General features: G+C 36.8%; 2 protein-coding genes across 3 annotated transcripts in view; one reads left to right on the top strand and one right to left on the bottom strand.

Moving 5' to 3' along the window:
• cenpp (centromere protein P) overlaps window positions 1-14832 on the bottom strand; it is a 113348-nt gene that overhangs the window by 31327 nt on the left and 67189 nt on the right. The gene's annotated exons all lie outside the window — the stretch shown is intronic.
• On the top strand, window positions 2605-13394 carry aspn (asporin (LRR class 1)). Its single transcript, XM_082534764.1, has 8 exons — window positions 2605-2970; window positions 5215-5497; window positions 6730-6842; window positions 8832-9045; window positions 9647-9757; window positions 10021-10114; window positions 10509-10647; window positions 12069-13394. The coding sequence occupies exons 2-8, from the start codon at window positions 5257-5259 to the stop codon at window positions 12264-12266; spliced, it is 1110 nt and encodes a 369-aa protein (XP_082390890.1). The 5' UTR covers window positions 2605-2970; window positions 5215-5256; the 3' UTR covers window positions 12267-13394.

Below are 14832 nucleotides of genomic sequence, written 5' to 3'. Positions count from 1 at the left end.
GTTTCCTGGCTTCAAAACGTTCCTGTGGCACTAAAGCAACAACAGCACTGAGGCAACTCTTTGGCTAGATGCCCTGGAAGTTGCCCCCGTGACTTACGGCATTAAAAGAAATTACCAGATGGAGGAAATTCTCCTTAACACAAAAACACAACAAGTTCCAGCCGTTCCAGCGCCGTCATAGACGTCTGATGGGTTGGAAAGTATGAGATCCTTAGAGAGAAGAGACATCCTGACCGCCTTCCATCAGTCAGGCAGACCATCTCACATCAGGAAATAATCTCTAACATTTAATTTGCAGTTTGAAGACAATAAATCCAACAATTACGCCATAGAATATTTTCACTACCACAAACCAGTTTCCCCTCTTTGGATTATTACAGCTACTGAATTAAATCTTTCTGTGGCAGACCAGTCAGCTGAGAGGTATGAGGTTTCGAAGGGCTCGTGTGCATGAAAACAGAAAACGAGAGCATGACGGATACCTGGCTCAGACAAAGAAGCTCAATAATTTGAAGTTTGCCTTTGCTTCTGGGTAGGCAGAAAGACAAAAGGACCACCCACCATCCAGATCAACATGACGCAACAGGATATACCGTGGGGCTAGTGGTCCTTACAGTGCAGACAAATACCTTTAATGTCTTAGTCCTCACACAGGGCACAAAAAAGAGAAAACTCTCATGTAGGGTTACATCATGGTCTAATCAGATCCCTCCAGTGTTTGGGAAAATGGCATCTTTTAAACTGACAATCTGGCTCCCAAGAGGCTATTGTTTCAGCACACAGCCATGAAGCTGTGATTATGGGGAGCTGGAAACTGAGTCTGAGGTTTTAACCAAGAAGGTGGACGTGTTTAAGCTACTGGTATCTAATACGTGAAGTGGACATAGTTCTGTGAGACTACTTAAATGCATCCAACTAGCCTCAAGCACATTATTTAACACGCTTTTAAAAAGACAAATTACATAAATATATGTAGCCAGTTATGAAAAATACCACAAAAATGTAAATGTAATGTAAAATTAGCTATATATTCGTGAAAGTTTAAAAAGTAAAAGTTAAACTTTGAGACATGTTCTACCCATACATCAGAGAGGCATACATCAACAGGGCATGTTGATTTTCCAGCTTCTGGGAACAAGAGATGTTTTCCCTTTTTTAGCCTGGAGGTAAAATCAGATTTTTGCTGCGTTTCCCACAAGTTGTTCATGAGTTTATTTATTGCTATACCAAGTCAAAAGCTAGTGGTAGGAATAACAAGTGATAAAACTGAGAGCTTACGTTTAGGAATTTCCTTCAAAAAGTTTGTTGCACATGAAAGAAGTCAGAAGGCTCCTTGTTGATGTGATGATTATTTAACCAGATCTGTGATGGTTTGGAAAATTTGATTTCCCCACCAAGACGATTCACTAAAACCAAAACAGACCCGATCCCATTTCGGGTCTTCTGACTGCCAAACCAGGGCATATTTGGATGGTCTGGCTCAGCCATAAGTTGTGCAATTCCAGCTCAGCTCAGCAGAAAATACCAGAAGTAAATGGAAAAAGGAATTGTATAACACTTGAACCCCTGAGGGAACAAGCTGTTAGCTTTTCCATTCTTGGGAGGTACTTCTCATTCCTGCTTCAAATGTAAAGCTGAAAGATTTCCTACTGTGTCTTGTTAAGACAACATCACGCAGAGCACAATATATAGTAAACTTTAATTTGATGTTGCAAAGCATCACCTCCAATTATCTTTTGTCTCTGCTTTCCAAATCCACAAACAGGACATTTATAACACCAAGCTGCCAGTTCTGACTGACTGTAATGGTATGTTGTATCACCTTAAGAGTGTATCACTTCATTGCCAAAGAGTAATACACCTTAACAAGTTGTTTAGAATTGTGGACATCTGCCTGTGGGCTGATATAACGGAAATTGTTCTCAGTTCTTTTTTTCCAAAAAGTTTTGGCTCTAGAAAGAAGACAGAAAAGGTCTAGACATATCATAAGGTTTGTTATGTAACTGTTCCTTACACCTTTATTCAGACATGACAGCAGCTTTGCAAAAATGCAAAGCACAACAGTTATGTTTCTACTTATCTCTACAGTTTAAATACAAGTAAATCTGCCAAATAAATGTACTTTTGTGCACAAAAATGAAAACTGAGTGCCAAACATTTCTTTTGTTTGCTTAAAAATAAAATACTTCAGCCACTTTGATAATATGATATATTCTTCCAAAGTGTATAAATGCATTTCCACTTCCTATGGGTAAACTATATTCAGAGACTGTTGCTGTGTTCTTATATCATGTTTACCTCAAATTTTCTGATCGCTAGTCTTCAGTAATATTGATCTAAATGAACTGTCTACCAGTCCTTCACCATCACCCTAAAATCTCTGAGAGGGCAGGCTCAACTCCACCCTGTTGTTTCAATTAGACAAACGAAACCGCTACAGCAGCTGTACAGTTGTACTATCCTTTATTAACCCAGTGCCAACGTGCCTCAGAGAAGAAACCATTCACACTGATGTAAAACAGTTAATGTGGCTGAGAAGGGAGGGGAGGTGACAGACCTACCAGTATGTTCTATATATAAAGACTTGAGCATACAGGAGTCTGAATCTAACTATTCTGGCATTACTTCAAAGCTCCTGATGAAAAGCACATGACTAAACTCTTAACAATGCCTTTTCAAACTTAGTCCCACAGGCCTACAGATGGTGTGATCACTCAGAGAATCAAGAGCTCTTTACTAAAACCGAACCTCTCACCCTTACCAGTGGAAATTTTCCGTTGGTGGGGGTGTTCAGGGGACCACTTCCCCCCCCCCTTTTTTTTTTCCCGGAGAGGAAGGGTGATGCTGTTCTTCGTTCACTGGGAATGTATTGACTGAGGATCCAACTCTCAGCCTTCCAGCTGGACCCTGCTGCTGCTCTGCTCACTGTGTGGGGTTTAAACCAGGACATAAACACACCTGACAGCTGAGGTAGGACACACCCTGGATTAATTTCTTGTTTATAAAAACACCAATTCATATTTCTAATGCAGCAAGCTAATGGTACTGTGGTCAGTTAGCAAGACTTCTGTTGTTACCTTTAAAGTTACTAGAGGTGTTTTGGTAGAGCCAAATTACTAGGCTGCAAATTCTAATCTGCCAATTTTAATTTAAACTGCTGATGGCTATGGCAGGGCATCCTGATACTGATAAATACTTACTTGCATGCAATAAGATTGTGCTTAGATCATTTTACAGTGAAGTTAAGTTTATATGTCTCATGTTGAAAGACCAGTCTAGTTTTAGGCTTTATACTGAGAAGAGTAATACATTTATGCATTGCTTGGGGTCTTTGCTCATTTGACAAAAAATACAAAATACGGTCATGGTACCAATAATAAATGCATAAATGCATGGAAAAGGTAGTTTATAGTTTCTAATTAAAATTCCTATGCCAGATGTATAGGAGACGGCTCTAACCATGGTATCAACATTTTTAAAAATCCCTAAATTAAAAAGAAAAGGTTCAGGCATAAATCCGACTATCAATTAAGTGTTGACTGTCAATGTGTCTATTTCTTACTGATTATTTCTGAAATCATCATCAGCATGCCCAGGACTTTTGGTTTTAGCTTCAGTTTTAGATTTGGTGTTTGTAAAGTGAATGTTTAGACTCAGGACAGATGATCAAAGAGAACAAGACATCTGATGTTTAGAAATGGAAAATGACGAGTATTTTCTGACCTTTTCATGACTAGACATGTAATAATTGAGACCAAGTGATATTAAAGATAATTTCTCAATGTAAGTGGTAATAAGATTATGAGAGTCCTAATGAAAGACATCTGGTTTGAATACTTATGAAATGCCTCTTTAGATGTAAATATTTGCTGCGCCAGTCAGACTGCAGTTAATGAAACTTCTAAGGTTTCAATGGTTGTTTGACTCAGTGAAAAGAAAACAACAACAAAGAAGAATTATTCCCAACTTACTGCACAATTGGAAAGCATACATGAAGCATTTGATGTATTTATAGTTTTTTTTTGTTTTTTTTTTTTGGGCTAAATGTTCACATGTGGAACACAGACAGACTGGGGGCAGAGGAAGGGGGTCGGTGCTGTGCAGTATTTGCTGTCAAAGCAGGATGCTCGACCACCACCACATATTTGTGGGTGGACTGCACGTTGAACTGCACGGCTCAGAATCCATCAAGATTAGCAGAAGCACGGAACCAGACAATGTCAGCCTCTCTCGGCTGGTTATGTGAATATGTAATCGAGGAGGATATATAAATCATGTTGTGAATGACCACAGATGGTGAATAGGTGAGAGCTGGAGAAACATTTATGTTGGCTGCAAGAAGTCCTTTCCAGAGGAGGTTTTGAGAGCTCCATGGAAACACTGGTAGAAAAAAAGGGTAGCACTTATGAAAATTGATCTCTCCAGGAAGTCCACATGCACTTTCAAATGTACTGTTTTAGTAATATTCTTAAATCAAGCTGTAAAAATGAAATTTAACTCATGCACTAAAGACTGCTCATGTGTATGGTGAAATTAGTACTAGTTTTATAAAGCTCCAACACCACCAACAATCTAGAATGGTGGTTCCTATAAAGCTCTGACTGGATTGTTTTTAGGAAAAAACACAACCCAGGAAAAACTGCAGCACAACAGTCAGAATGATCAGCAATTATACATTACAGTGGTTCCTAACTGTGGCACTAGCTGCATTAGTTTTTTTTAAGTAAAAATGTAGTCAAGAAAAGACTGATAGATCACTAGATTAAAAAAAGGTTGGAATAGACAGTTCTCAGCTAACTAAATACTATATCCTGTAAGTGTGCTTTATACTGTGCCAGAACTGTTTTGTTCTGTTGTTTTCTATTCTGGTAATTAATTAATAAAGTTTTCTTGTGATGCTATCAAGTTCAACCTCCACACTGGGGACTACTTAAACATGGCACTTTGAGTTACTTTAAACAAGGATGATAAGAACACTAGTAAGAGGGGTTAACAAATCTAGCAGGCACCATTTTACTCAGTTATTACACTATACTAGAAATACAAAGTGAGCTGAGAAAAATAACTGGTATGTGAATTTCAGTTTTGTTCAGGCTGAAATAAAAGTTCAGGTACAAAAAAAAAAAATCACCAGTGGAACAACCATGGATGCAACGATGCAACTGTAATTGTAAATGTATTCATTTTTTCATTCATTTATCCTGTCTTTCCTAGAGTTCTCCTTGGCTGCTGTTTAACCACAACTCTAATAAAACCATGAGGATCTTCCTCTTGCTTTGCCTGCTGGCGCTAGGCAATGCCAAACCCTACCAACCAATCAATGTAATGGACTACCTGAAAAACTATGACACAAAAATCCATGAAATCATGATGTCGGATTCAAATGATGATGATGACGACGATGATGATGACGACGATGATGACGACGATTACGATGACGAGGACTGTCCAGCTCATTGTCATTGCTCACCCAGAGTGGTGCAGTGCTCTGACCAGGGTTAGAACACACTCAGTCTGAAGTAACTCATTATGTTATATTATGTTACTAGAAACATGGAGTGTGCTAAAACACATTCAATTCAAAACGCTATGTTAAGTCTGCCATATAAGATGATAGGTAAGGCTAGTGATAATCTTATGTTTATTCCAGTTAAATTCAATGACAAAAATATGACTATGGTTTAGTCTGGCCTTAAGTTACTTCTCTATTTCTGGCACTCATATACATAAAATAGAACAGCAATCATGTAGTAGTTGCTGTATTTGTCTATGTGAAAACGTTTTTTTAAAATAAATATTTATTTTAACATCAGTTTTATAAAAGGATATCAGCAATCTCTGCCTTGCAAGGTTTTAGGATTTATCTACCACTGAAAGCAGTCTCCAAAATCCACTTGAGCATTAATTGCTAAAAAAAAATCTTAATGACATCTTGTAAGACATGCTTGCCTAAACCTTGCTGATTAACAACATTTGGGTGGTGCATATATGACTAACATCACCATGACCACAAACTGTAGAGGAATATCTGAGATAGTACTTAGTCATTGCTGATTTGGGTTTACAGGAGGCATTACAGTATATGAATTTAAAAAAGTGATCAGGACTAACAACAATTTGACTGTTAAACTGTTGTCATATAACAAAATATATGAATGTTAAGACACTGATGAAATTTGGCATCATATATACATTTAATGTGAACTTTCTAAAATGTAGGGGCAATGCAGCCAAACAATTTTCACACACAACTCACCAATGGAACAGGAAAGCCTTCATTTCCAGCATTTCAAAAAACTAAAATTTTCTATTTGGTTTTGTGGTCAAAGTTCTAGAACTAAAGTACATTAAAGAACTACAGTACATTAAACTCCAAAAGCCCAACTTACAGTAAAGTGGGGCTCTCTTATACTTTGGTACTAGGATTAAGCTATGAAAACACCCAAGGGTCCACTGCCAATCACTCCAATAACTTAAATTTTTTTAACCAAACGTTCATATACTATTGGCACACGCAGCAGCAGCTTGTGATTTTTTTCTGAAATACTATTTGGTATAATTACCCCAGACATATGACCCACTGATATTTTATCAGAGACCTAGGATAATCAGAAAGACAACAATTTCTTTTTCACATGTGTATCTCGGTTAAAAAAAACCCCAATTATTTCCATCATTTCTGATCCAACTCTTTCCTTTAAATACGCATTTATGTTTTTTTCTTAACAGGTCTGATATCTGTTCCTGATAAGATTCCAGAAGACACAGTGATGATTGATCTCCAAAACAATGATATCACTGAAATCCAGCAGGATGACTTTAAAGACCTCAACAAGCTTTATGTAAGGCATCCTTTAAGAACTAGTTTACCCTGCGCATGGTGCACTGAACATCAGAACTACTTACTGTTAACATCTAATATATGAAGAAGCATGCCGGCAAGTTAGTTACAAGCAAATGTAGTAACTGAATGGCATCAGTCCACCTTAGAAAACCAAACTACATAAGCAAATAAGTTCCAGTCACATTATGCATCCTCCATATGTTATGTACAAGTACTACAAAAGAATGCACGTTTTAGCAATGCTCATATACTGCACATGGAGGGGAATGCATTACATCATTAAAAATAATGCTGGATAACTGGACATACCAATCTTTCTACTAAAGATTAAAAGAGCTGACTCAAACATACTGTATTCACACATCAGCACAGCTCTTCTGCTCTAAGCTGGGCAGAGTAGAACTCTAAACTGACCTCTGTGACTGAGGCCTTTGTTTATTTGCAAATGTCCTGTTGTACAATAACCCAAGAATACAAAGTTAGGTGAAGCTCATAGGTATATTATTAGGTTTGATGGTATGCTGTCTTAGCATTTACATTTACAGTTATTCCCCCAGTAAACCCTCTTGTTTAAAAGTTTCCATGAATTAGGAAAAATCCAAGCTGCAATAGCTCAAACCGAGGGCAGGACTGCATAGTTTCTTACACTTAATACAATGCAAAAACTTCTGATTATGCCAAAAGTAATGATCATGGATAGTTTTGTCTATAATGAAATCACAAATTACCACAAAGAGATCCATCATGCCTGACCTAAATGCATTGCAGCTCGGCAGGAAGTCAGAAGGGGTGAAAATGCAGCATTTTAAATGAAATATTGCACTGGGTTCATAATTAAACACAAAAGTGAAGCATAATTTCAAGAAAGGATGCAGCATAATAATGGTTTGATCTTATCAGCTTGGTTTCATATTTGCTTGGAGCCAAAATTGTACCTGAAACTAAAACTGGATTAATTGTGAAGCCCTAAGAGGCCAAAATGAAACATCAAAGTCACTTAAGTCAGTACGGTACAAAATCTGGTAACCATTAATTGTTAATGGTACACTTAACACTACATAAATTCAGACCTAATGACACATTAAATAAAACAATTAGAACCATAAACCATAAATGTAAATATTTCTGCTAATAAATAAATTATGTATGTAATTTGCAGTTTAAACCCCACAATACTCATGGGTCAATATGGGAAAAGTTGACTGTTGTTATAAACATAATATAATGTCCAGCTGATGAGGTCTTTTGAAATAAAACTGGCCACATTTTTTGTTCTCCCTAGACCTTTAAACTGAGACACACCAAAGACAAAAAAACAGCACAAATTAGTACTAAGGCAACAAGAACAGACCTGGTTCTGAAATTTAAAATGAGTCACATTCAGCCCCAGGATATCAGTGACTGACCATGCTGTCTTGTAACTGTTACAGCTATGAGATAGGGAGAAACAATGCACTGATATCAGTCCAAGAGCAGCCTTCAAGGAAAAAAAGAGCTACTTTTTATAAAACTCTGCTGAGAGAAGCTTTATCTTTGATCTGTAGACAATGTTTTCTCAGCTGAGAATAAAACACATCAAGGCCTAAAACACTGAACAAAACCAGAACTTCATGCTATTATTGTGGTTAGTCACAGTGCTTGAATAGTGCAACTGACCAGCATCTTGATAGTGCTGAATGTTGTTTACTTCATAGTCTGCTCATTGATTCTAAATGTAATAAAGTCTTCATGACGATTCAAGTCTCACTATTGTAGTACACTACAAAAAAAGCACAACATAACTTGAGCAAAACATAAATGTTTTCAATCATAAGCATATGTTGTTCTTTGTTGAAAACCTTTTACCGAGCACAGGTTTAATGTTGGCCAGAAAAGTTCATTCTTTGCTGTTTCAAACTTTCCACTCTTTAACTTTGTGCAGGAAATGAAGCAAAACTGAATTTGAATCTATAAAGCTCTATTAAAGTTCCCCTTTTCCCTAAAACAGGGCCTGTTTCTGATCAACAACAAGATCTCTAAGATTCATCCAAAGGCCTTCAAAAACATGGACAATCTCAGACTGCTGTATCTGTCCTACAACCAGCTGATTGAGATCCCTGCAAATTTGCCTCCCAATGTCATTGAACTCCGCTTTCATGAAAACCAGATCGACAGAATTCAGAAGGATGCATTTAAGGGCTTGAGGAAACTTCATGTGTTGGGTAAGACCCACTTTTAGGTTCTTCTGTCTGGTTAACTATAGCTGTTCTCTAAAGGCAGTGGTGAATGTGAATATGTCCACATAGATATGGTGGAGCTTTAGGCTTGAGCTTTTGGCTCACAAGAATATTTATACATGCACATGACCTCATTATTTGAAACTTTGACCATGTTTAATAGGAGCACCCATCATTGTAACAGTGTGTATTGTAAGACAGAAAACAATGAAAACCCAATAAATCACCTTCAAAAGACCAGTGGAAAACAGACATAACACTTCATTTGGACAAAGAGTTCTGCCATTACAGCAGCGACAGAATGATACGATCAGTAACACAATCACTTCAAGACCTTATGCAGACCAAGCCAAGATTTTGTTATCAATAGATCATTTAGAAGACTATTGTCAAGACTTTGCAAGCTGTCCAGGCTTATTGATTAATTCTATTTATAGAGAATGTAAACAAAGCTGTACAGATCTCCAAGAGCAACAGATGAGAATGTCATTACAATAGATCTGTTGTACTTTACTTGATGCAGGTTCTCTATTGAAATAATGAATCATTAATAATAAAACCTGATGTTTTGTGCTTACTCAAATAGAGCTGGGGGCCAACCCTCTGACCAACAGTGGAATTGAGATAGGAGCTTTTAATGGCCTGTCGACTCTGTATATCGGTATAGCGGAAGCCAAACTAACTTCCATACCAAAAGGTAGGATATCACTCATGTTATGTTTTACTGTTTTAAACAATTCATTTTAAAAGCTTTTACACTTTTCTTTCTCCTCATACACTGACAGTTTTACACACTGGGACCTAGCTACACAGTAAAGTTAGCCGTAAAACCACTAACTTCAATTAATATGATGTAATTTGATAAGTTTTTTGTCAAATCATTACAAAAGATCATAAGAAATAAATCATCTTAATGTGCTACTTACACTGCTTATAATCACTGTATGTTGTGTCTTCCAGATTTCCCATCCTCCATTACAGAACTGAGTCTGGACTACAACAAGATCTCTAAGGTGGAAATAGAAGACTTCATCAGATATAAAAACTTGCAGAGGTGAAAACCACCAATCCTTTAACCTAAAAGCTGATTTTTTAAAAGACATCCTTCACTAACACAGATTTCTCCTTCATGCTTTTGGTTAGATTAACTTAACTTTTCAATCAACAGGAATAACAAATTTGTAAACACTGGTGACTGTTTACTCAAACATTCAGAAATAAAACTGACACCAGAATTAAAAGGAAAAAAAAACACTGTCACAATTTATAGTGTTTTCACTCCACAGCATGATACTAATGATTTCCTAAAGACTGATTCTAGTTCCCACCTGCAATCTTGCACCACCAGGGCACCATAAGTTAGGAACAACAGACCGATATTAAGCAATTATGCAAGATGTTAAATTTTTTTTAAGCTTCTATATCTTAATAACTTGTTAATTTTACAGGCTAGGACTAGCTTTTAACCAGATCAAGTATGTAGAAAATGGCAGCCTTGCCAACACCCCGAAAATCCGTGAGATCTACCTGGACAACAACCGTATGAGAAAGGTCCCGAATGGCCTTAGTTCCCTGCGCTACCTACAGGTGAGATATGGACACTGTCACAATGCTGCGACTTTGGTAAATAAAATTAGCAGCACAACTCAAACCTCTGTAAGTCATAACTGTGCAAACTTTATTTGTGGGTGAGCGTCCTTTTACTATAACAACAGATGTTTTAGACCAAATTGACAAAGGCCTAGAGACTCATTGTTGACCCCCTGGCAACAACCGATCAGTGAGCAGTTGTTGGAGGTTGCTAGCTGGCTGTAGGTGAAATTGGTAAAAAAGCTATTGCTATTCTTCATGCACCTTGAAAGTAGCTTAACTTGTACCAGAAACCTCCATTCGGTTTTCAACTATTTCAATATTATTCAGTGAGTAACTGGTGAGTGTCCAAACAGGTCAGGGTCTTCCATGCAAACTATGGGTGAACAGGAAAATCTTCAGCAACCAAAGCAAAGACAACCTAATGAGACCCAGCAACCACTTTCCAACTGTTTTTTTTAAAAATCATTCCTCCCTTATACTCTGTGGTTGCCAAAGAATTGCTGACTGATGTCTAGGCCTGTTTGGCATTATTACCTTCAGTGTCTTTTTTACGCAAGCCTATTCTTGCATGTGGATGTGAGAGCAGACTATATTTTATATGTCCCTGAGTATGCAGGTTCTCCTCTAATCTGAGCATTTTCATTATTTCATATGAGTGAACTTGAGGGTCACTGCACTACAAGAAAAAAAAACTTGCAGGTGGAATGCACTTTTTCAAAACCCTTTTCTGACAAAATAATTCCTTACTTAAACTTAAAGGTGCAATGTATATAATCCTCTAAAATAATTGCCCAAATTAGTGCCTAGAGGAGTTTTAAGATGTCTGCTGATTTGTGAGACTTGTTTGTTGAAGTACTTGTTGAAGTATGACATGTGACATGTACTTTGGATGTGTTCTCATGGTGTACTCCAAAGGTTTTGTACTCCAAAAGTTTGGCAAAAAAACTAAACATCTGTGGTGTCTGCAGCCGTCTGTGTGCATGTCCACAAGCGAGTATAATCCTGGTGTAACTTTTTTCCACTTATATACACTCACAGCTGCTAATGTGTAAGTGGAACAAACATGAGAGCTTCCACCACTACTCCAATATAAGAGTAGCTTGAGCAGAAGTCTCACAGTCATGATATGGTTCTTGTAGAATGACTCAGTCACAATGTAAATAAAAAAGGAAAATATGTTTGCAGGAATATATTTCAGCCTTCCAAGCAAGACAAGACTCCTTTAACTTAGCAACCTGGAGTCATTAAGTAATGCCTAACAGACCATTCCTCCTATTGGGTTGTGTTTATGAGGTTCCAGTGTAGCAATAAAGCAGTAATAACGCATAACTTTTACTCATGCGTAGTTTGCTGTAAAAAAAAAAAAAAAAAAAAGCAGAAGAATAACTAACACAAAATCCTGTCCATCTGTTCAGGTAATTTTCCTCCATGGCAACAAAATCAGCAGTGTGGGAATCAACGACTTCTGTCCCATCAGGGACGACAGCAAGAAGAACCTGTACACTGGCATCAGTCTCTTTGCCAACCCTGTTAAATACTGGGCCATACAGCCGGCAACCTTTCGCTGCGTGACCGGACGGAGGGGTGTACAGCTTGGAAACTTCAGAAAGTAGTGTGGAGGGAAATGATAAAATAAGGACATAGCTGGAAATAATTCTGATAGGCTAAAAACAGATTAAACTCTCCTATTAAAGGGTTAACCGTTAAAAAACAAACAAACTAGAAAGATGTATATTTGAACCTGTAGCACACAGGGAATGAAAGTACCATTTACACCCTGATGAAGATGAAAATGATATCATAAGTTATAACACTAGGAAATGTTTTTAGCAGCTACAAACATCATGAAATAGAAGGATGTCACAGAACGAACAGCATTACAATCAAATCTTAAAACAAGCGCCCTGCTCACCTTTGTAAGGTGCATGATAGGATGTTTAGCTTTTGCCTTATAGCTTTTATTCTGTACACTTTCTTAGGAATAAAGCGCCTCCCTCTGGTCACTTTTTGAGCAAAATCACCCAATGATACGAGTGGTATTACATGCTGTACATGTATTGTTTAAAGAAAGGAGATTCTTTTTTTCTTATTATTTTCTTTCTAATTTTAAAACCGTAAGCATTGTTTAATGAGATGTAGAGTAGAAAAGTGTTTAAGTCTTTGTAATACTTACAAAAACTTTATTTGTATTATGAAGAAGCCTTTTTTTTCAAATTAGATGTTGTAATTATCGTAGAAGAGTCACTAGAGGCCACTAACAGGAGCTGAACAGCTACACCTATACTGAAATATCTTTTTCTTCCAGCAGAAGTCTGTACGGTCAGTGGTGTTGGCATTATGAAGTGCACTTTGCACACAGTGATGAAGTGTCACTTTGAAGCCCCATGTCTGTGGATATTTTACATTATCTCAATGCATGTTTGTTATGTTTTTATTTAGAAGCTGACAGCCTAATGTCAGACTGGATTATACATTGGTCTTGAGGCAAATACGTCCTCTGCAGGACTGGGGATATACTGATTACCTGTAACTAATGTATAAATTTACCCCTGTTTAAGAGAACTATAGCATCCATGTGAACTACAGTTAATTTTAAAATAATAAGATAGGAGGATTCATAATCTGGATATCTGAGAACATCTCATGGTCAACCATGTCCCTGTTTCTTCCAATGGTCTCTGATCTGAAATGGTGCTATATTTATTGAGGATGTCGCTAAATAAAACTGGAACATCTCCACATGTAAGTCTTGACTTTTTATTTTAAAAAACAAAATAGGTGAATTTATCATTTCTATTTGGGAATCTTAGAATTTTATTAATTCATTTTCAAATGAAAATAAGCTGTATACACATATTCAAAAATGAAACCAAGGAAAGTTAAAGTCTATTTTTTATAAAACTTAAATAAAAAATAATAATAGTTTGGTTATATTTGCATAATATAAAATACATACAATTTTATTTATAACATCAAGAAAATTATGTGTGAACTGCAGCCTTCAGACATTTTTGACTAAACATTATGAATGTCATTTAGTCTACAAAATATCAGAAACTAGCAAATGTTGAACATTTAAAGGGATTTTCGCCCAAGCTTTATAAAACTATTCAGTTAAAATTTTTAAGACGGAAAAGAAAGAAAAAAATCCTTAATAAAATTTTAGCAAATTGACAAATGTTGAGTCTCTGTACACTAGAGACATGGCACTCAAAAAATGCCAAAATCCTTGAAATGTATCAGAGAATTTGACAACAACAAGTGTGGTAGAAGTAACTACCCACTTCCAAGGGAAAACTTTTCAAAGATTTACTTTGGGGTAAACTTTTTTTTTTTTTTTTTTTTTTAGATAATGCTTCACAATAAATGCTCGAATAATTGCACAGTGCCCTCTCAAGATGGCTGCCAACTGATGAGACAAAGAACAAGAAGTAACGGTTCACACAAGGCAGAACTCCAGATTCCTTATTTGTTGTGCCTGGTGACATTTCGAGGACACCTGCTCTTCATCAGATTGTTTGTTTTTGTTTTCTAGCGAATTCTCAGATTCAGATTCAGAAGACTTAATTATCCCCAAGGGGCAATTGAGAACTGATTCTAAGCAAAACATCTTGGTAATCCCTTCTAACCTACGCGCTGTAAAGTTTAGGTTGATGATTGTTTCATTAATTATGAAATATTGTCAAGTTAGTCCAAAACCAATTAGTTCGGACCAAGAAAATGAATTATCCAGCCTAATGCTGATACTTGGACCAGTTTATCTAACATGAGGCTGATAAAGAGCAGCAACATTTATTCTCCAGAAGATGTCACTGCACAATAAAAAGTTAGAGGCATTTCTCTCCGTGTCAGTGGAGGTCTGGAAACGAATCCAGAACCAGATTTTAATTTGACAAAAGTTTTCTTTGTTCTTTATGTTCTCTGCCATTACAGCCAAGTCTACCACTACTTTTAAAAAAAAAAGTATGTCTCCAAAGGGCCAGACTCGGGAAAAAGTGAAAGCCTGACAGCTCTTGTAAATCTTCTAATCATTCCTTTTATGCAACATTTAACTTACAAAAGCACTTTTCCATTGTACATTTAAAACTGCTTGCTACAGCATTTTATCAGCACTGTACAACACAGTAACTATTCATGCCAAAGAGTTAATGTTTAGACCTAATGTTTAGCTGTATCATC

Source organism: Aulonocara stuartgranti, assembly GCF_965226115.1.
Source record: "Aulonocara stuartgranti genome assembly, chromosome: 5".
Classification (NCBI taxonomy): Eukaryota; Metazoa; Chordata; class Actinopteri; order Cichliformes; family Cichlidae; genus Aulonocara; species Aulonocara stuartgranti.
The sequence above is the reverse complement of the archived record's forward strand: the minus strand, read 5'-3'. Positions and strand labels throughout refer to the sequence as shown.